The sequence below is a fragment of the Odocoileus virginianus genome, chromosome 7 (genome assembly GCF_023699985.2).
Source record: "Odocoileus virginianus isolate 20LAN1187 ecotype Illinois chromosome 7, Ovbor_1.2, whole genome shotgun sequence".
Taxonomy (NCBI): Eukaryota; Metazoa; Chordata; class Mammalia; order Artiodactyla; family Cervidae; genus Odocoileus; species Odocoileus virginianus.
The window spans coordinates 80,670,840-80,693,672 of NC_069680.1; the positions used below are offsets into that span (position 1 = coordinate 80,670,840).

At 41.9% G+C, this 22,833-nt stretch overlaps 1 protein-coding gene and 1 pseudogene across 3 annotated transcripts in view; both read left to right on the plus strand.

The window, feature by feature from the left end:
- The first annotated feature begins 1,272 nt into the window (after positions 1 to 1,272).
- On the plus strand, positions 1,273 to 2,144 carry LOC139035900 (microtubule-associated protein RP/EB family member 1 pseudogene; annotated as a pseudogene).
- A 12,642-nt stretch (positions 2,145 to 14,786) lies between these two features.
- Positions 14,787 to 22,833, plus strand: part of LYST (lysosomal trafficking regulator) — a 191,342-nt gene continuing 183,295 nt past the window's right edge. For 2 of the 3 annotated variants that reach the window (XM_070471052.1, XM_070471055.1), the window contains exon 1: positions 14,787 to 15,283. Coding sequence is in view for 2 of the 3 variants with exons in the window: in XM_070471055.1 (XP_070327156.1) it covers positions 15,276 to 15,283 (8 nt within the window). In the remaining variant the exon portion in view is untranslated. The remainder of the gene's footprint in view (positions 15,284 to 22,833) is intronic. The other variant, XM_070471054.1, reaches the window with a different exon arrangement.

A 22,833-nucleotide genomic window follows, 5' to 3' on the forward strand; every position in this document is an offset into this window, starting at 1 on the left:
GACGGAGTATCATTTGAAGAAACTAGATTAGTATAATAGATGGTTCCCTATTGTTCCCTATTGTACAGGAAACAGTTATCAAGACCATCCCCAAGAAAAAGAAATGCAAAAAAGCAAAATGGCTGTCTGAGGAGGCCTTACAAATAGCTGTGAAAAGAAGAGACGTGAAAAGCTAAGGAGAAAAGGAGAGATATACCCATCTGAATGCAGAGTTCCAAAGAATAGCAAGGAGAGATAAGAAAGCCTTCTTCAGTGATTATTGCAAAGAAGTAGAGGAAAACAATAGAATGGGAAAGACAGAGATCTCTTCAAGAAAGTTAGAGATACCAAGGGAACATTTCATGCAAAGATGGGCTTGATAAAGGACAGAAATGGTATGGACCTAACAGAAGCAGAAGATATTATGAAGAGGTGGCAAGAATACACAGAAGAACTGTACAAAAAAGATCTTCATGACCCAGATAATCACAATGGTGTGATCACTCACCTAGAGCCAGACATAACTGGAATGTGAAGTCAAGTGGGCCTTAGAAAGCATCATTATGAACAAAGCTAGTGGAGGTGATGGAATTCCAGTTGAGCCATTTCAAATCCTGAAAGATGATGCTGCAAAAGTGATGCACTCAATATGCCAGCAAATTTGGAAAATTCAGTAGTGGCCACAGGACTGGAAAAGGTCAATTTTCATTCCAGTCCCTAAGAAAGGCAAAGACAAAGAATGCTCAAACTACTGCACAATTGCATCCATTTCACAAGCTAGTAAAATAATGCTCAAAATTCTCCAAGCCAGGCTTCAGCAATACGTGGACTGTGAACTTCCAGATGTTCAAGCTGGTTTTAGAAAAGGCAGAGGAACCAGAGATCAAATTGCCAACATCCACCTGATCATCGAAAAAGCAAGAGAGTTCCAGAAAAATATCTACTTCTGCTTTATTCGCTATGCCAAAGCCTTTGACAGTGTAGATCACAATAAACTGTGGAAAATTCTGAAAGAGATGGGAATACCAGACCACCTGATGTGCCTCTTGAGAAATCTGTATGCAGGTCAGGAAGCAACAGTTAGAACTGGACATGGAATAACAGACTGGTTGCAAATAGGGGAAGGAGTACATCAAGGCTGTATATTGTCATCCTGCTTATTTAACTTATATGCAGGGTACATCATGAGAAACGCTGGATTGGATGAAGCACAAGCTGGAATCAAGATTGCCAGGGAGGGGCGGGCAGGGTCAGGCGGTTTGAACGAGAGGAAGACGGAACCGGAGCCGGAAGATGGCAGTGAACGTGTACTCAACGTCGGTCACCAGCGATAACCTCAGTCGACATGACATGCTGGCCTGGATCAATGAGTCTCTGCAGTTGAATCTGACAAAGATTGAACAGTTGTGCTCAGGGGCTGCCTATTGTCAGTTTATGGACATGTTGTTCCCTGGCTCCATTGCCTTGAAGAAAGTGAAATTCCAAGCTAAGCTAGAACATGAATACATCCAGAACTTCAAAATACTACAAGCAGGTTTTAAGAGGATGGGTGTTGACAAAATAATTCTGTGGACAAATTAGTAAAAGGAAAGTTTCAGGACAATTTTGAATTCGTTCAGTGGTTCAAGAAGTTTTTTGATGCAAACTATGATGGAAAAGAGTATGACCCTGTAGCTGCCAGACAAGGTCAAGAAACCCTTGTTGCTCCTGCTCTGAACAAACCGAAGAAACCTCTCAGCTCTAGCAGTGCAGATGATAGTCCAGTCCACCCCAGCGGAAACAAGACCACACCTAAAGACTTATTGCCAGCACGAAAGATCATGGCTAAAATTGCTCCACAGAGGCCCATTGCAACACACAGAACTACTGCAACCCCCAAGGCTGGCCCAGGTGTGGTGCGGAAGAATCCTGGTGTAGGGAATGGAGATGACGAAGCAGCTGAGCTGATGCAGCAGGTCAGCGTATTGAAGCTTACTGTTGAAGACTTGGAGAAGGAGAGAGACTTCTATTTTGGAAAGCTGAGGAACATTGAGTTGATTTGCCAGGAGAACGAGGGGGAGAACAACCCTGTGCTGCAGAGGATCGTGGACATTCTCTATGCCACAGACCAAGGCTTCGTGATACCTGATGAAGGGGGCCCACAGGAGGAACAGGAAGACTATTAATAGCCTGGACCAGCCGAGCAACATCCGAATTCTTCACTCCAAATCATGTGCTTAACAGTAAAATACTCCCTTTTATTATTCTTAGATGACTCACTGTTTTCTTTTCATAAGCAAAAAGTACCTCTTCTAAAAGTGCACTTTGCAGGAGTTTCACTCCTTTTCCAATAAGTTTTGAGTTAGGAGCATTTACCTGTAGCAGAGCAGTATTAACATCTAGTTGGTTCACCCAGGGAACAAAGAGGCTGACCATGGGGCTCACTTTGTGGATGCTGGTAGCACTGATAGCTGGAGAAGGTGGAGACCTCAGTAGAGAAATGTAAAGACTGATTTGAATTTTAAGTTAATGTGAAATCTTGGCAGAGAACGTTTTAATAAATAAATGCCTTAAGAGTATTAAAAAAAAAAAAAGATTGCCAGGGAAAATATCAATAACCTCAGATATGCAGATGACACCACCCTTATGGCAGAAAGTGAAGAGGAACCAAAGAGCCTCTTGATGAAAGTGGAAAAGGAGAGTAAAAAAGTTGGCTTAAAGCTCAACATTCAGAAAACTAAGATCACGTCATCTGGTCCCATCACTTCATGGGAAATAGGTGGGGAAACAGTGGAAACAGTGGCTGACTATTTTCTTGAGCTCCAAAATCACTGCAGATGATGACTGCAGCCATGAAATTAAAAGACGCTTACTCCTTGGAAGGAAAGTTATGACCAACTTAGACAGCATATTGAAAAGCAGATATATTACTTTGCCAACAAAGGTCTGTCTAGTCAAGGCTATGGTTTTTCCAGTGGTCATGTATGGATGTGAGAGTTGGACTGTAAAGAAAGCTGAGAGCCAAAGAATTGATGCTTTTGAACTGTGGTGTTGGAGAAGACTCTTGAGAGTCCCTTGGACTGCAAGGAGATCCAACCAGTCCATCCTAAAGGAGATCAGTCCTGAGTGTTCATTAGAAGGACTGATGCTGAAGCTGAAACTCCAATACTTTGGCCACCTGATGCGAAGAACTAACTCACTGAAAAAGACCCTGATGCTGGGAAAGATTGAAGGCAGGAGGAGAAGGGGACGACAGAGGATGAGATGTCTGGATGGCATCGCTGACTCAATGGACATGAGTTTGAGTAAACTCCGGGAGCTGGTGATAGACAGGGAGGCCTGGCGTGCTGCAGTCCATGGGGTTGCAAAGAGTGAGACATGACTGAGCAACCGATGAACTGATGATTCCCTATGGTGAAGGGAGGCACTTCAAACACTGAACAGGCAATACAAAATAGCAGATATTTCTTTTCAGACCTGCAGAAGATGAAATAGAAAACAGGAACCCAGGGATGGAGGGCAGGGAAGGGTCAGTAATGACCTGGGGGAGGGTCAGATCCGAAGAGAGCTGCCCAGATGGACAGGTCACAGATTAGCTACCTCGTATATCACTTATTCCCTGGTGGCTCAGATTGTAAAAAATCCACCTGCAATGCATGAGACCCAGGTTTGATCCCTGGGTCGGGAAGATCCCCTGGAGAATGGAATGGTTACCCACTCTAGTATTCTTGCCTGGAGAATTCCATGGACAGAAGAACCTGGCAGGCTACACAATCCATGGTGTTGCAAAGAGTCGGGCAGGACCAAGTGACTAACTTCGCATGTCACAGTGCTATTGGTTTATAAGCCACCGAAGCCAGCAAACCAAAGGGAAAGTGAAAGGACCCTTCAGTCACTGAGCTAGTGTTTATTGAGCATCTATTAAGGAGGCAGGCACTGGGGATACAGCAGTGAACCAAAGAGGCCTTGTCTCTGTCATCACTGAACTTACCAGGCAGTGGGAAGACAGAAAATAACAAAGTAAGCAAAGAAATATATAATTACATATGGTAATTAGAACTGTAAGGGGGCTAGACAGGATACTGTGAGAGAAAATAGCAATAGGGCAGGGAGGGTCTATCTAAGGATGTGGTTTGTTTTGTTTTTTTAAGGAAGTTCCTTTATTTATTTTTAAACTTTTTGGACCACACCACATGCCAGGCATGGTCTTAGTTCCCTGAGCAGGGCCAGAACCCATGGCCCCTGCAACATGGATTCTTATCCACTGGACTGCCAGGGGAGTCCCAACAATGTGGTTTTTAAACTGAAGTAGACAAGTGTTTCCCTGGTGGCTCAGTGGTAAAGAATCCACCTGCCAATGCAGGAGACACAGACTAGATCCCGAGGTTGGAAAGATCCCCTGGAGAAGGAAATGGCAACCCGCTCCAGTGTTCTTGCCTGCAAAATCCCATGGATGGAGGAGCCTGGTGGGCTAGAGTCCATGTGGTCACAAAAGAGTTGGACATGACTTGGAGACTAGACAACAAAAACAGACAAGGACAGGAAGGAGCAGGATAAGGAGCAGTCCAGGAAACTGGCCTGGGGCCTGAGCGAGGAATGAAAAGAGGTCAGTGCAGCCTCGAAAAGCTGGGCAAGGAAAAGCAGGTCCTGCCAACACCCAACATGGGCCAGGGAGGCAGGCAAAAGCAGAGCAGGTGGGGTCAGGTCAGACGGGTCAGGAGTTTAGATTTTGTTCTATGTACCATGATCAAGGAAGAGTTTTAAGAAAGGGAATGATGGAGTGTGATTTACATTCATAGAGAACCAGCTAGGATGCTAGGGACAGACAGGAATGGCAGGGAGTTTTGGAGTCGGGGAGTGGTGGGGGTCGTGACTTGGGTTAAGCTATTGAACTCTTCTCTTTAGGAAACATTATCTTTTATCTCATTTTATAGCTGAGGAAACTGAGATTCAGAGCTGGGAGGCAGACCCAAGTCTGTTCTCTCTCAGAGAGGGAACTTAACACCCCTGTTGCCTACTCTGTGACCCTTGTGCTCAGTTATGCAAAACTTCAAGGTTGGCAAAGATTAAAAAGGGTGATAATATCAATTTTTGGCAAGGCAACACAGAAAAGTGAGTTTTCAATCACTGTAGATGGGAAAGTAAATTGGTGCAGTCTTTATAGAGGAGAACCCCATGCCTTAGAGATGTGTGCCTTAGAGCCCCCAATTCCATTTTTAGAATCTTAAAAAGATAAACCCAATACTGAGCCAAAATGTTTGAGTAAGTCTTACTTATCAGTATTTGTAACAACAAAATAGGGCATTGATAAAGTAGACTGTGCAGTTAATAACATACAATGTTACTGCATGGACTCTACAATATATTAATATTAACTGGTGATAAAATTGGGTTGCCAAAACAGGTAGAGTGTGATTTCATTTTCACAAAATATATGTTTATATAGAGAGAAAACTTTCTGGAAGGATCTATATCCAAATATTAAGAGTGCCCATAGTCAGGGCGGAAAAAATTTTCCTTCTCTCCTTTTAGGTTCTGTGGCTGGTCTAACAACAACAAAAAAATGACGTAAGGTGGATTAACAGGAGAAAAACAAATTTAGTTATGTACACACTGGAGTCCTACAAAGACAATAAGACTCGAGGACAGGTGGGGTGGTTGATGCTTATAGGCCACCCTGAGCTACAGACAGCTGGATAGGGGCCTGAAGCTTCAAAGGGGAGGCAGGTCATTCACAGGAAGTACTAAGAGCAGATGTCTGGTAATTACATGTTTGCCCTGAGACAAAGCAGGTTTTTCAGATGTCAAGTTACCTCTGGTACTAGCTCTCTTTATGGGCCTTCCAGCACAGGGGTACAGGTTCAAACCCTGATTGGGGCGCTAAGATCCCACCCACATGCCTCACAGCCAAAAAGTCAAAACACAAAAGAAAAGCAATATTCTAACAAGTTCAATAAAGACTTCAAAAGTGGTCCACATTAGAAAAAAAAAAGAGCGAGTGGTGGTAAAAGTTTCCTTGAGTCTGCTGCATCTTGATTGCCTTCAGCTCAGAATAATCCATGTGCCAAAGTGACACATTTTGGGGGTGCTTGTTCGGAACCCCTTCACTGTCTCCAAAACATGGAGAAGTCTGGAGATTTTTTAAGTTGTTGCTGTTGTTTTTTATGCACAGTATCTAATTTTTGTAGATCAAAAATGTTAAGTTTTTTATTGAAATAGGGCATGTGTGTGCTGTGCCCAGTCGCTTAGTTGTGTCCGACTCTTTGTGACCCCACGGACTGTAGCCCCCCAGGTTCCTCTGTCCGTGGGGATTCTCCAGGCAGGAGAATGGGTTGCCATGCCCTCTTCCAGGGGATCTTCCCTCCCCTAGGATAGAACCCAGGTCTCCCGCATTGCAGGCGGATTCTTTACCATCTGCGCCCCCAGGGAAGCCTGAAATACGGCATATGTACAGAAAAGTGCACACATCCTATTCTCAAAATGAGTGAGTGATAAACTGATCACACCCATGTTAATAACACACAGATCAAGGGGGCGTTCCCGGACCCCAGAAGCCCCTCTGTTGAATCACTTAAAATCTACTGTGTTGAGTCCAACTTCCTCCACTTCACATTATGTCTCATGTGATTTTCTTCCATGTGGTTGCACTGAATTGCGATACATTAATTAATTGCTTAAAATCATAACATGCTAATACCTTATCTTTTTCTAAATATGACATTTTAGGAGGATAATCATCAGCATTTTTGTCACCTTATAAAGTGTTTTCTATGGATACTGGCTCTAAGCATTATTGTTTTCCTCACTTAATAGACAAAGGACCTGGGCACAGAGTTTAATTTACCTTCCTCTGGATCATACACAAAGCCAGGAGGTGGCAAAGCCAGGACAAGCTCATATCTAAATCTGCGCCCTTTCTGCTCCACTTCCTGCGATTAAGAGCAAAGGTAGCAGTGGAATAAGAGAAAGGAAGTGCTTTGCTCACTATTAGGCTCTTGAGACATTGAGACAATTACCTGGGAGAGTTCTTTAAACTCCTTTTCTGAAAACCATTCAGAAGAGAATACACAGACCCTTCTGATTCAGAAGGTGAAGGTCCCATCAATATTCAACCAATTTCAATGTACATTATTTCTGGAGAGAATTTCTTTTGCTAATAATCCGTGAGAGCAACTTTTCTCGCTTTACATTATACTATAATCATAGTATAATCTATGTATACTTATCATGTGGATTTTATGTTTGCCTATGTCCATTCAGCTTTTTGAACAACATTGATTATAGTCTGTTAGCAATCACATACAGGCAGTTCACTTCTCATGCATGAACAGTTGAAACTCTGGTGACTGCAGGACTGGGGTAGAACTCAGGTCTTCTGGCTCAAGGGTCTTTGAACTTCACATCAGTACATAAAGTGAGAAAATCCATTTCTACTTGGAAGCATAAACGATGTCGTCCTGATTGTTAATAAACGTGTAAACATGGTTTGTTTGTTTTCAAGAAACAAACTTGCCTAGACTTTATGTAGCATACAATCATATTTCACTATAAAATCCATAAAGATCCTTCTTTAAAATTCTGTGATTCTATGCAACTTCCTGAATCAGTCCTGAATATTCACTGGAAGGACTGATGTTGAAACTGAAACTCCAATATTTTGGCCACCTGATGCAAAGAGCTGACTCATTGAAAAAGATTCTGATGCTGGGAAAAATTAAAGGTGAGAGAAGGGGACGACAGCGGATGAGATGGTTAGATTGCATCACTGACTCAATGGGCATGAGTTTGAGTAAACTCTGGGAGTTGGTGATGGACAGGGAGGCCTGGCGTGCTGCAGTCCATGGGGTCACAAAGAGTCGGACACGACTGAGTAACTGAACTGAACTGATGGGACTTCCCTGGTGGTCCAGTGGTTGAGACTCTAAGCTCCCAATGGAGAGAGTATGGGTTCAATCCCTGGTTGGGAAACTAAGATCCCACATGCTGCATGTCCAATAAATATATAAAAATATTTTTTAAGTTAGAAAAAAATCCTATGATTCTAGGTGTCTGTGAAATGAATTTTGTGAAATGAATGTTACAATCTAGTACACTTTGTAGAACCTTCAAAAGAAATTAGATTAATTAATAGAGAAAACAAAGACTTATCACTTCAAATATTTACTTCAGCACTATCACCAGTAACCTTGTCTTACAGGTTAATGTCAGCCCTTAAAAGCTGAAGTGAGATAACTGAACGGCTAGTCTGAAATCCCCTATGCCTTCTTCCCCATACTCTACTCCCCTTTCTGTGGATATTCTCCTATTTTGTGTTAATTATGGAAAAAGCACAAATAAGAAATTCATGTCTGCTGTCTCTCTACCTCTGAATCTAGCACCGGATGCTTGTAGGTGGGAGAATTTAGGAGACACACCTACCCCTTCCCGGGTTAACTTTCTGGAATTTGAAAATGGGATGGTCTGTTTTCCTGACAAAAGGACAGTATTTGCAGGTCAAAGGATAACTGATAAGCCTATTTATTTTCCCAGAGACCTTGGCCAGGCAGTTCCCCTTTCTTAACTCTCCCGGTCAGCCTGGACCTATCCTACTGGGCAGGCTGTCTTTGCCTTCTCTGTGAGAGCCTCTGTGAATCTCTATCTTCATAGTTACTTTTTATAAACAGACATGAAGGGGGAATCTTTATTTTTATTTTTGATAATTAAAAAATTTACTGGAGTATAGTTAATTTACATGGTTGCATTAGTTTCAGATGTACAACAAAGAGAATCAATTATACACACATATATATCCACTTTTCTGGGGTTTTTTTTTAAGATTCATTTCCCATGTAGCCCATTACAGAGTATTGAGTAGAGTCCCTTGTGCTATACAGCGAGTTATCATTAGTGATCTGTTTTATACACAGTATTGTGTTTATGGGGGCTTGAAATAGTTCAGCTGGAATTCCATCACCTCCACTAGTTTTGTTCATAGTGATGCTTCCTAAGACCCACTTGACTTCACAATCCAGGATATCTGGCTCTAAGTGAGTGATCACACCATCATGGTTATCTAGGTCATAAAGATCCTTTTTGTATAGTTCTTCTATGTATTCTTGCCACCCTTTTTTAATATCTTCCGCTTCTGTTAGGTCCACACTGTTTCTGTCCTTTACTGTGCCCATCTTTGCATGAAATGTTCCCTTAGTATCTCTAACTTTCTTGAAGAGATCTCTAGTCTTTCCCATTCTATTGTATTCCTCTATTTCTATGCATTGTTCACTCAGGAAGGCTTTCTTAACTCTCCTTGCTATTCTTTGGAATTCTGCATTCACGTGGGTATATTTTTCCTTTTCTCTCATGCCTTTAGTTTCTCTTCTTTTCTCTGCTATTTCTAAGTCATCCTCGGACAACCATTTTGCCTTTTTGCGTTTCTTTTTCTCAAGGATGGTTTTGATCACCGCCTCCACATTTCTTCAGGCACTCTGTCTATCAGATCTAATCCCTTGTATCTATTTGTCACTTCCACTATATAATCCTAAGGGATTTGATTTAGGTCATACCTGAATAGTCTAGTGGTTTTCCCTGCTTTCTTCAATTTAAGTCTGAATTTTGCAATAAGGTGTTCACGATATGAGCCACAGTTGTCTCCTGGTCTTATTTTTACTGATTGTATAAAGGTCTTACTTGTCTCCTGAGAAACCTGTATGTGGGTCAAGAAGCAACAGTTAGAACCAGATGTGGAATGACTGGTTCAAAACTGGGAAAGGAGTATGACAAGGCTATGTATTGTCACCCCGCTTATTTAAATTTTATGCAGACTGCATCATGTGAAATGCCGGGCTGGATAAACCACAAACTAGGATCAAGATTACTGGGAGAAATATCAACAATCCCAGGTATACAGATGATATCACTCTAGTGCTGGAATCAAGATTTTCAGAAGAAATATCAATAACCTCAGATACACAAATGACACCACCCTTTTGGCAGAAATTGAAGAAGAACTAAAGAGCCTCTTGATGAAAGTGAGAGAGGAGAGTGAAAAAGTTGGCTTAAAACTCAACATTAAAATAAACTAAGATCATGGCATCTGGTCCCATCACTTCATGGTAAATAGATGGGAAAAAATGGAAATAGTGAGAGACTCCTTCATTTTGGGGGGCTCCAAAATCACTGCAGATGGTGACTGCAGCCATGAAATCAAAAGACACTTGCTCCTTGAAAGAAAAGCTATGACCAACTTAGACAGCATATTAAAAAGCAGAGACATTACTTTGCTGACGAAGGTCTGTCTAGTCAAAACTATGGTTTTTCCAGTAGTCATGTATGGATATGAGAGTTGGACTATAAAAAAGGCTGATCACTGAAGAGCTGATGCTTTCGAATCATGGCGCTGGAGAAGACTCTTGAGAGTCTCTAGGACTGCAAGGAGATCAAATCAGTCAGTCCTAAAGGAAATCAACCCTGAATTTTCATTTGAAGGACTGATGCTGAAGCTGAAGCACCAATACTTTGGCCACCTGATGTGAAGAGCCAACTCATTGGAAAAGACTCTGATGCTGGGAAAGATTGAAGGCAAAAGGAGAAGGGGATGGCAGAGTATGAGATGGTTGGATGGCATCACCGGTTCAATGGACATGAGTTTGAGCAAACTCAGGCAGATATTGAAGAGAGCCTGATGTGCTCTAGTTCATGGGGTCACAAAGAGCCAGACACGACTTAGTGACTGAACAAGAGCAACAGTGGCTAGACCACTTCTTGTTTATCCATTTATCCATCAATGGACACTTGGGTTACTTCCATCTTTTGGCTATTGGGAATAACGCTGCTGTGAACATGGGTGTGTAAATATCTGTTTGAGTCTCTGTTTTCAGTTCTTCGGGGTATATACCTGGAAGTAAAATTGCTGGATCCTATGGTAATTCCATGTTTAACTTTTTGAAGAGGTGCCAAATGAGTCCCCCTTTTCATACATTCAAGAAAGAATTCTAGGGGCTGGAAAGGTGGGGAGGAGGAGGGATGGAAGTTCTAAGTATCAAGAAGCAGAATGTCTTAGAAAGGAGGTTAACTGAGTTTTTCAGTCCTCTCTGTAAGGTAGTGTTCTACATGCCACCCAGCAGGGTGGGGTAACCCTCATATCTTTCCTACCCAGCTGCTCTCTCAATGCTTCCAAACCACATGGACAGGTACTGAAGGCTTGTAAATGACAGTAACTTAAACTTTTCTCCTCACTCCACTACTCCCCTCTAACTGACTTTTTTTTTCTGGCTGCCCCATGCAAATGAAGGATCTTAGTTCCCTGACCAGGGATTGAACCCACATCCCCCATAGTAGAAGAGTGGTCTTAACCGATGGACCTCCAGGGAAGTCCTGACGCTTTTAACATGCCATTCTCTCATCTCTAATAATAATAGCAGACAATGTATAAATAGGAGAAATATTTAATGACCAATATCTTTTTCTACTGATATGTTTTAGACAGTATAATAACTCTTTAGGCATAAATGGTTTAGGCCCTGCCCTTGAATTTAATGCTAACTAATTTAATGCTTATTTAGTGCCATTTATTTTTAATCAGATATAAGATTAAAACTTGTTCCTTTAATTTTTTGGTCTGGCCTATGGTGACTTATGGTATCCAACTTATTTCCATTTGTGCACTAGTTATTAGGAATCTGGAGAAGGAAATGGCAGCCCACTCCAGTATTCTTGCCTGGAGAATCCCAGGGACAGAGGAGCCTGGCAGGCTGCCGTCTACAGGGTTGCACAGAGTCGGACACTACTGAAGCGACTTAGCAGCAGCAGCAGCCTTAGGAATCTAGACCAAATTCAGAGCCCAACTATAATAAGCAGCTCATCTCAGGTAACTTATTGTATTCACCCATTGACAGAGTTCCTATTGAATTTTCAACCTTAAATTACCCCATTTTTATTATGGTTTTTTTTGGGGGGAGGGATTATCTTGTGCACTTTCAAAACCAGGCAAGATGTAAATTCTGAATAAATGAAAATAATAACACACCTTTACAAAGTTAATTCTTTCAAATTACCTGGCTCTCATTTAGGGCATTATTGTAATTGAACTGCACAGAGTCTTCAAGATGGAAACAGGGAAAATGTAGTTTACTGTTTGTGTTGCCCTAACTGACCTGCTTATGTAGTAAAATCAGGATCTCTAAGACCTCCAGGGAAGGATCACTGCTACTAAAAATGTGAGTAGGCATTTTGGAATCTGCATCAACTTTCAAACCATTCAGTATCACTCTGTGTCTCAGAAGACTATTTAACTAAATTATTGAAACCTGTAAAGGCAGGAGCTCCGTCTTTCAAACGAATCATTTGCATCCTATTTATTAACAAGGATCTAATTCCTAATTGGGCCAAGACAGTTTTTCCTCCAGAAAGCTTTTGGGAAGAAAACATTAGTTCAGTACATCAAACTGTGGTAGGTGGTCATACGGCAGTAGTAGGTTTTTTATTTTTTTTGTTTGGCTGCATTGGATCTTGTGGGATCTTTGTTGCTTCATGTGGTATCTTTCATTGAGGCACATGGACTTTCAAGGTGTGGGCTCAGTAGTTGCAACTCTCAGGCTTAGTTTTAATGAGGCATGTCGGATCTTAGCTCCCCGACCAGGGATTGATCCCGAGTCCCCTGCATTGCAAGAGGGATTCTTAACCACCGGACCACCAGGAAGGGAAGTCCCAGCAGAAGTATTGAAGTATATAAGTATTAACATATATAAGTATCATGAGTCAGGAAGCCTCATGATAAATGCAAGGAACTCTTGGAGAGGTAAGTCTTCACAGGTATTCAAAGTACTTCAGGGCTTTTTTTCCTGTGTATTACAACAGGAAACACAGCTAGCAAACCTTTCAAAGTAAAGAAGGAATTTTTTTCCTTAGTGGTATACATTGATGGTGACTGTATTACAATAGCATTCAAACAGCATTCATGTTTTAAGGATAAAGAACTTTCTCTTAGTCTCTTTGACCCTTACATCTCTGTTGGGTGTATGTCACTGAGTTGAACTAGAGTTAACACAAAGGGGGTAAATACAGCCCACCTGCTCATTTCGCTGAGTGTGGCTGAGGGAGTCCCAGACATGGCCAAGCAATGACAATCATCCCCAGCAGGGACTGCAATAACTATTTATTGCAAAGATATTCATCAAGGGCCTAATACATACATGGCACATAATATATTTGAATACATTTACAACTCTTTGTTTAGGAACTATGCCAGGTGCTTTAGTGTTCAGCTGGGTATTGAAGTGGAGAGCCATAAGTAATGTGATAATACCTATTATAAGCATCCACTTTAATAGCCATTGTTCTAGGCACCACCATGATGTTATAATATGAATTTGTTTAGTTGTAATCTGTGTCAAGAATACAACAGAATTAGCATCAGTTTCTGGGCACAGTAATAACACTGAAAGTTCAGATCAAGTACATATAATGCATAATGGTAATTTAACAAATATTTATTGCACATATTCTATATAGTCTATATATACATATATGTGTCATACACACAGCAGCCTAGTAAATAGTTAAGTTGGCTTGCACTACCATTTAAAAGCAGCATGACAGACAAACTTACCATAACTAAAAGAGGAAAGGGGAAACGGTGAGGGGAGGGATAAATTAGTAGTTTGGGATTAGCAGGTACAAACTACTATCTCTAAGACTGATAAAAACAAAGTTCTACTTCATAGCACAGGAAACTGTATTCAATATCTTATAATAAACCATAATGGAAAAGGATCTGAAAGCAAATATTCATATAAATGGAATCACTTAGTTATACACTTCCAATGAACACATTATTGTAAATCAACTATATATCAATAAAGATTTTTTAAAATAAATATTAAAATACATAACTGACAAGAATAAAGCAGACTATGTGAGAGTAAAAATAAAAGCAGTGTGACATTGGGCAAGTAGCAAATATCTTATCTATAAAATGGGAACAAGAATACCTACCTGGCAGAATTGTTATGAGGATTAAGTACAATAATGTTTGCAAAATACTAACCTAGGACCTGGCTTAAAAGTTCAAAAAAAGGTAACAATTTATCATTTTTATATATACATATATATGCACATGAATTTGTTAATAAAAATATTAGTTCAGAAATTCATAGTAGGTGTGGTATTTAAAACATGGGGCAATAGTAAAAGAATCTGCCTGCCAATGCAGGAGACGCAAGAGATGCGGATTCAATCTTTGGGTCAGGAAGTTTCCCTGGAGGAGGAAATGGCCACCCACTCCAATATTCTTGCCTGGAAAACTCCAAGGACAGAGGAGCTTGGGGGGCTACGGTCCAAAGGGTCGCAAAGAGTTGGACACGACTGAGCGATGGAACATGCGCTTTTTAAATCAAAATTTTAAAAAAGAATAATCACTGAGGAAAGAAAGGAGAGAGGCAGCGGTCAGCACAAAAGAAGGGCAAAAAAAAAAAAATTACACTGCAAGTTTGCCAAAGTTTGCAACCAGGTGATGAGTGGCAGCAACTAGGCTCAGGACTCACATTCTGGCATTTAGTGTGGTTCTAAGCCCTCTGAGGACTGCAGAGTTCTCAGAAAAAGAGTAATGATGATCTTCACAGGGATAAACTCTGGCTCGCCCCCTCTACAGGAGAATCAGGGCGCTCTGACTCATAGGAGGCACCACAAAATCACTAACTGGAAATCCTTGCTGCAGCTCCACTGCAAAGGAATCGGACTCGATTTGCCAAATTCCCCATGTGATCCAAGCATGGCCATCTGCCAAAGAGCCAGAGGAAGAGAGGGCCATTTGCCTTACCGGCAACACAGACGTTGTCCGGCCTCATCCCTGAATGAAAACGCAGCAGAGAGCTCAGGAAGAAGTCATTTCCAATGATGATCTGGCTTTGAAAAGAGCAGCTGTAATGCCAGAGTGTTGGGTACATTGCCTCTTTTGACTGAGCAGTCGTTCTTCCATGGGAAAGTGGTATTGGAAGCTTCTGATGCTGCATGAAGCTGTTTCTTTACCATCTGCTCCTGTATCTTCCTCTGATGATATCAGAGTGCAGCAGGATTTGCCTTTGCCATTTAATGGGGTTTCTGGCTGCTTGACTCAACTGTGCCTGTTCTTATAACGCTAGGAGAATGATCCTCTCCTAAGGCAGCTGAACAGAAGCCAGAAGTTAACTGCAAGTAAGAGACCCGGCTTGCATAACAGCATGGAAGAGACCAGTTTCACTGCAGCAACACAGAGTAGGTGGTTGCTAAATAGCCTACAGTGAAGATGCCCCAGAGTGATGACTAAAGGGAAGAGCTCCTTGCTCACGTGAGAAAGGTAATCAATGTACAGGTAGGTTAAAGTGTTTCTGAGACCTCTCAGTGCCAGTCAAGCATGTGTGAAGCTTTGGTGGGCAGGCTGGGTACAGGCTGAGAGCTTTAGAGCCATGAGGAAGACGATTAGCAGCTGAATTCCTGGCAGCCCCAGGGCTCTTGGGGGCTGGTTCCTACACACTGCTTGCCTGGAGATACTGTGCAGAAAGAAAGGAGAATGAAGACACTCCTGTAGAGTGGGGTGAGCCAGCGACCCTCACTAGAGAGATTCCAGGTCTGATTCTTGGATGCCAGAAAACTGAAGTTGTCTGTCTTGGGAATGGCGTAGGTCCAAGGACTCACGTAGCAAGTGGATGTAGAAGGGCTCCTGGGGGATGCTATTAGATGAGGCACATCAAACCCAACATATCCAACATGCACTCTCTCTCACACACACCACTGCTAGATCTCTAACCTTTCAGCCTCTGTTGTATTCTTGATCTATGCTAAGGGTAGCTCCAGTTCCTCTGTTTTGCAGGTAAAGACTGGTCTAGGAGGAGGAGGGAGACAGCACAGAACTAAGGATTGGAGTGGGGAATTATAAAGAGATAAATAAGAAAGCCTAAGGCTGGAGTTAGAGGGGAAGGGAAAGCCTGTGAATGGGATTGGAGGAAAAGCTAGGAGGAGCCAGAATGTCTGCAGGATGGGGAAGGGGCTGAGGACACTATAGTAGGCAGGGGTTTAGGTATCGGGAAGGAAGAATAAGCCCAGGGAAGGTCAAGTTTGGGAGGGGTATCGGGTGATTGTTCTGAGACAGAAGACCAGGAGAGTTTGTGTGTGGGTCAGCCTGGCTGGAGATGTGGATGAAGAATAAAAGTTGGATATGGATGAAAAGACAGCTCTGTCCACTCAGAGCTACTCCACCCCGTGGGCCTTCTCACTCCACAGCTCTTGCTGGTTCCCATGTCTTGCTGAACAGCCCCGTCCATTCCCACACCCCCTCAACGTGGCCTTCATTCTCTTTCTCTTGGGCTTTGGCCAGTCTCCCCACCAGTCCCTCCGCCGCTAGTCTTTCCCCTCCAACCCAGTCCTCACACAACTGCTAAGCAGCATCCTTCTAAACTCTAAGTTTGGTTGGCTTCCCTGGTGGCTCAGAGGGTAAAGAATCTGTCTGCAATGCAGGAAATCCCTGGGTCAAGAAGATCCCCTGGAGAAGGGAATGGCATCCCACTCCAGTATTCTTGCCTGGAGAAATCCATGGACAGAGGAGCCTGGTGGGCTACAGTTCATGGGGTTGCAAAGAGTCGGACATGACTGACTGACTCACATACACACAAGCCAAGCTTAAAGCTTAAAGGACTCCAGTCTTCCCACTGCTGGCAGAATAAAGCCCCAACTCATTTCATGGCATGCAGGAGGCTCCAAGATCCCTGTGCCCACCTGCCATTGCAGCTTCATCTCCTGTAACTTACCCTCAAGCCTGCAGTCGCCTGCAAGTATCCAGTCAGCTGAATAATTTGTTAGTCCTTGAATATGACCTTGTAATTGCCTTCCTTTTTCCTGAAGTTATTCTCTCAGTCTAGAAGAGCTTTTCCTTCTCTCCTGCCTACGAAACCTCTTCTCATCTTTCAAGATGAAGCCACCTCCTCTGAGAAGCCTTCCTGTACTCCTCCTTCCAGATCAGAATTAATTGTTCTGTCTCCTGTGTGTGTGTGTTGAAATATATAAAACATGAAATTCATCATTTTAACCATTTTAAGTGTACAGTTCCGTGGCATTAAGTACATTCACATTGTTGTGCGAAATTTATCACCATCTATTGCTGGAACTTTTTCATCATCCCCAAGTGATACTCTTTCCCCATTAAATATGCCCTTCTCCTAGTCCCTGGGAACAGTTATTCTACTTTCCATCTCTATGAATTTAATTATTTGAAGGGCTTCATATATGTGGAATCATGTAATACATTTACCTTTATGACTGATAAGTTTCATTTAGCATAATATTCTCAAGGTTCATCCATGTTGTAGCAAGTATCAGAACTTCCTTCCCTTTTAAAGCTGAAATTTCACTGGGTGCAGAGACCACATTTTGTTTATCCATTCATCCATTTATTTACTTGATACTTGATACTTGAGCTGCTTCTACCCTTTGATTACTGTGAATGATGCTGCTATGAGCATCAGAGTTACAAGTACAGTGTCTGTTCAAGTCCTTGCTTTCAGTTCTTTAGGATAATACCTAGAAGTGGAACTGCTGGATCGTATGGTCATCCTAGCTCCTTTCTTTTCCCTCTAAGGTAACTGTGCATGATAAGTGTGCATCTTCAATGTAATAATGTAGCTATACATAAATTCCCTTGGAGCCATGTTCAATAATTAAAGCACAACAAAGACCTTGGAAAGAATATTTGACTTTTCCCTGTAGTAAAATTAGGTTTTCCACATAGAGAAGCTGCAAACCAGTGGAAACGTGACAATGCTGTTATCACTTGAACTCTAAAATTAGACTCTGGCAAAATGCTTCTAAGACAATCCTTTCAAGAAATCCAGTTAGTAAATTTTGTAGTTATTACTCTGTCATGACCTGCTTAGACATTTGGAATCAAGGAACCTGAATTCTAGCCCCACCCTGCCTGTTACTAACAGCAAGTAACTTAATTTTCTAGGCTCTAATTTTACCATCAGTAAAATAACAAATACCCCAATACATTCATGAGAAAAGAGCAATTTAAGTGAAAGTATTCTGGTAACTTCAAAATAAGGATCATCTGAATTATCATAGTGTCTGGCACCCTGTGCAACTGGGGCCTATTTAGTTGACCTGCATAGTAGTATATCAGATTCATGTCCTTCCCCAAAGGAATCTAAATGGAATTCTTTAAAGGATAAAGAGCAAACAAACTTTTTTTTTGAGGTTTGAATGGAACTTACGTTTTTAACTTAATTTTCATTTCGTATTGGGATATAGTTGATTTGTGATGTTAGTTTCTGCTGTACAGAAAAGTGAATCAATTATATATACATGTATATCCATTCTTTTTCAGATTCTTCTCCCATATAAGTTATTAAAAATACAGAGTAGAGTTCCCTATGCTATATAGTAGGTCCTTCTTGACTGTCTATTTTATATATAGTAGTGTGTATATGTTAGTCCCAAACTCCTAATTTGTCCCTGCCCCCCACCTTTCCCCTTTGGTAGCCATAAATTTGTTTTCTAAGTCTATGAGTCTGTTTCTATTTTGTAAATAAGTTCATTTGTATTATCTTTTCAGATTCCACACATAAGTGATATCATATGATACGTCTTTCTCTGTTGGACTTACTTCATTTAGTATGACAGTCTCTCTGTCCATCCAAGTTGCTACAAATGGCATTATTCCATTCTTTTTTATGAGTGTCTATATGTACTACATCTTCTTGATCCTTTCCTCTATCAGTGGGCATTTAAGTTGCTTCCATGTCCTGGCTATTGTGAATAGTGCTGCAATGAACATTAAGGTGCATTATCTTTTCTAATTATGGTTTTCTCCTGATATTTGCCCAGGAGTGGGATTGAAAGTACAGCCATACTTGATTATTCCCATTTGGATAAGGAAAATCTTTGAGTAACAAGTGGAATTCCAGGAACATTTGAAGAGTGATAGGAAAGCTGCTTGAGGAATTGTAACACTGGGCAGTTAAGGAGACAGTTTTCCATAAATAAGAAGAAGGCACAAAGAAAGAAGGCCCTGATTATTATCAGAGCCAAGATTATTAAAAAATACTCTTGATAAAAATAGATGATAAGTCCTGTACAAAATGTGTGCATTCCATCCAGGCATTATCAATCTGAGTTTTTATAAAACTTGTAGGTAGAAAAAAATGCCCAAACCTACTTCACAAGCTTATGTCTATGGTACATTTAGGTGTAGCAAAGATATGTTGAGAGTCACTGTTGGGATGTTGGTGCCAAATCATAAAAGTTTTACTGAGTAATAAATTAGCATAGCTTTCTTGCCTCAGGAGAACTGACCAATAAAGTTACTTTTAGATCTTACATTCTTGTCTTCTGTGTTTTCAGAGTGTCTGTGCTATTGATTCTCGAGAAGGAGAGGCAGAATAAGGCAAGACTACTGATCTTTTTTTTTTTCATGTAGAATGGTAAATTGATTGAATAGGATATATTCTTCCTCTTCCATTTCTCCTTCTTCTCTCCCTGAAACTGAAGAAGTGGCCAGTAAATAGAATGCACGTTTGGAACAATTATAGAATTCAAGTGACATAATCAATCACTTATATCATATATACAAGACAAAAGGCACAGTGTTATATATGTAATAGCAATGAAACAGAAGGAAAAAAATGAGACAGCAGTTCTTCTAAAGACTGAGATCTTTTTCAGGGCTATTGGTTTATATAGATCTATATTTCTCTATTCTAGAGCATTCAGAAACAGCATGGAAAAGACAAAGAACTTTAGTATGGAATAAAGTGATCAGTCCTGGGTGTTCATTGGAAGGACTGATGCTGAAGCTGAAACTCCAGTACTTTGGCCACCTCATGCGAAGAGTTGACTCATTGGAAAAGACCCTGATGCTGGGAGGGATTGGGGGCAGGAGGAGAAGGGGACGACAGAGGATGAGATGGCTGGATGGCATCACTGACTCGATGGACATGGGTTTGAGTAAACTCCGGGAGTTGGTGATGGACCGGGAGGCCTGGCGTGCTGTGATTCATGCGGTCGCAAAGAGTCGGACACGACTGAGCGACTGAACTGAAAGTGACATTTCTAATGAGAGGGGAAAAGATGAGTATAATGTATGGTATTGAAACAGGAGACTGTCTGTTTGGAGGAAAATGTCTTTCCCTGTTTTCTTTCCCTTTAAATGGTTTCTTTCACCCCAGTTCTCAGGCGTCTGGCCAGGAAGCCCAGAAACAGAGGTGGCACTTGGAGTAGATACTGCTGGCACTCACCCATTCACCATCTGTACTCCTCCTTATAAACCAGTCTCCAGTGGCCAGGGATTTATCTTATTTTCAAAGACATCTATAATAGGTCAGACTTGAATTTATGCTAACTCAGGAAACTCCCACATACCTGCTTGTGCATTCACCCCAAGGTTGAACATTCTAAAACCATGTCTCTTCATTAAGAAATCAGCCACTGTGGATAGGATGTTTGCCTGAGCGCTGCCTTCGGTATATGAGCAGCTGGCTTCCTAAGCTGCCTGAGTTGGGTATGGCAGAGAGCAAGCAAAGGATCAGAAGCCAGGTTTCCAACAACTAGCAGGGGTATAGCTACCAGAAAATACAGTGTTGTCTACATCCCGTCAGGAAACCCTCGCTCTATATTATACCGAATTATCAGTCAGCAGCTGAGTCCCAGAAGAGTGCTTCAGGGCAGGAAACAAGGCAGGACAGGTTATCCTGAGGGGCAAGTGGTTCTGTGACTGTGCTCTATAGTACATTTCCTGGCCAGCTAGTCCTTTGATTCAGTTCAGTTCAGTTCAGGCTCTCAGTTGTGTCCAACTGCGACCCCGTGGACTGCAGCACGCCAGGCCTCCCTGCCCATCACCAACTCCCAGAGCTTACTCAAACTCATGTCCATTGAGTCGGTGATGCCATCCAACCATCTCATCCTCCGTTGTCCCCGTCTCCTCCCACCTTCAATCGTTCCCAGCATCAGGGTCTTTTCAAATGAGTCAGCTCTTCGCATCAGGTGGCCGAAGTATTAGTTTCAGCTTCAGCATCAGTTCTTCCAATGAATATTCAGGACTGATTTCCTTTAGGATGGACTGCTTGGATCTCCTTGCTGTCCAAGGATCTCCTTACTGTTCTAATCCTTTGATTTAGGTGACCTCAAATTCTTGGTTGATGCTTCTTTGTGATTATTCAGTTGAATCTAGTATTGGATTATATATACTTGAATAATACCAAAACAGCACATTTAAGCTTTAGAATTATTGGCTCACATTATGTTCAGAAAGATCTTCAGACATCCAAAGTCAGTTTTCTAGTGATATAGCTTATCTGGTAAACAGAGGCAATGTGACAGCAATTGTGATTTCAAAAGACAGCAAATGTGACAGCAAAAGTGATTTATCTTATAAAATACATGATTTGAAAGTTACAACTGCAAACAGATAAAATATGAGGAACAGCAAAATGATGGTCATGAATGCCTTGGTTAAGAAATGTATTTGACATTTATCACATAGATTCATTCCAAATATTAGAATGAAGAAAATTGTCAATAATATTGTCTACACCAACAACAATAATTTCAGCAGCGTGCTGTGCTGTGCTATGCTTAGTTGCTCAGTCATGTCCAACTCTTTGCAACCCCATGTCCGCCAGGCTCCTCTGTCCATGGGGATCCTCCAGGCAAGAATACTGGAGTAGGTTGCCATGCCTTCCTCCGGGGGATCTTCCCAACCCAGGTTCCAGGGCTGGAACCTAGGTCTCCCACATTGCAGGCGGATTCTTTACCGTCTGAGCCACCAGGGGAGCCTGGTGACAGTGTAATAATATCTAAACAGCAATAATAATTTCAACAACAATAATAGTAGTAACCTTTATTGAGCATCTGTCCGTCTTTATGAGTGCCTCTCTTTTAGGCACGGGGGCTACAGTAGACGGAAGCAAACTCCCACCTTCAGGGAGGGCACATTTGAGATAAAATCTTGGCTGATGCTTTTAACGACTGGAGGAGAAACTCGTGCTGTCTAGCATCATTCTTCTTCTTTCAGGTGGCTGCTATCTGATTCTTAGGCATGTTGGGAAGGGAAGGGAGGGGGGGCTTAACATAGGGGGGTGTCTTTCACAAATCACATAGAATTCAGAAGAATCTGAGTCAAATAGTAGCTTGTACCCTGACTGCAAAGACCACTCAGAGGGCCAGAGTCACTTGCCACAAAGCAGCTTCCCCCTTGCCCAGGGAGGCACTGCATGTTGGAAAGACGATCTCCTGGCCCGGAGTCTTCATCCAGCTGAAGGTTGAGTTCACCTGTTCCCTTGCCTTGGGGCTTTGCAGACTAAACTGCTCTACCACAGTGACCCATGTGAAGCAACATGACGGTTTTGAAAAACTATGGATGAAAATCCAGAAGATAATGTTATTAAACAGACCCAGATGTTTTTAACTATCTTGTTTCTTTAAGGTTCTTCACAGTTCACAAAAGTGCTTTAAAATGTCTTACCTATATTCCTCAGATTTCTAGAATCTAGAAACACCCTATCTTCTCCTTTTTTTTTTTTCAAATTGGCTACCTTGCTTGGCTTGTGGGATGTTAGGTCTCTGACCAGGGATTGAACGTGGGCCGCCAGCAGTGATGTGCTAATCCTAACCACTGGACCGCCAGGGAACTCCCCACCCTTCTTAATTTTATATTTCAATGATTGATTTCCAACAAAGTGTCTGCATTTCCCCCAATATTATTTTGTGTTTTGGATTACTTTTTATGCTTGGATATTGTTATATTTCCAAACAGTGTCTATTGTTGTGTCAGTTGCTCGGTCGTGTCCGACTTTTTGGGACCCCCCTGGACCATAGCCTGCCAGCCTCCTCTGTCCATGGGATTCTCCAGGCAAAAATACTGGAGTGGGTTGC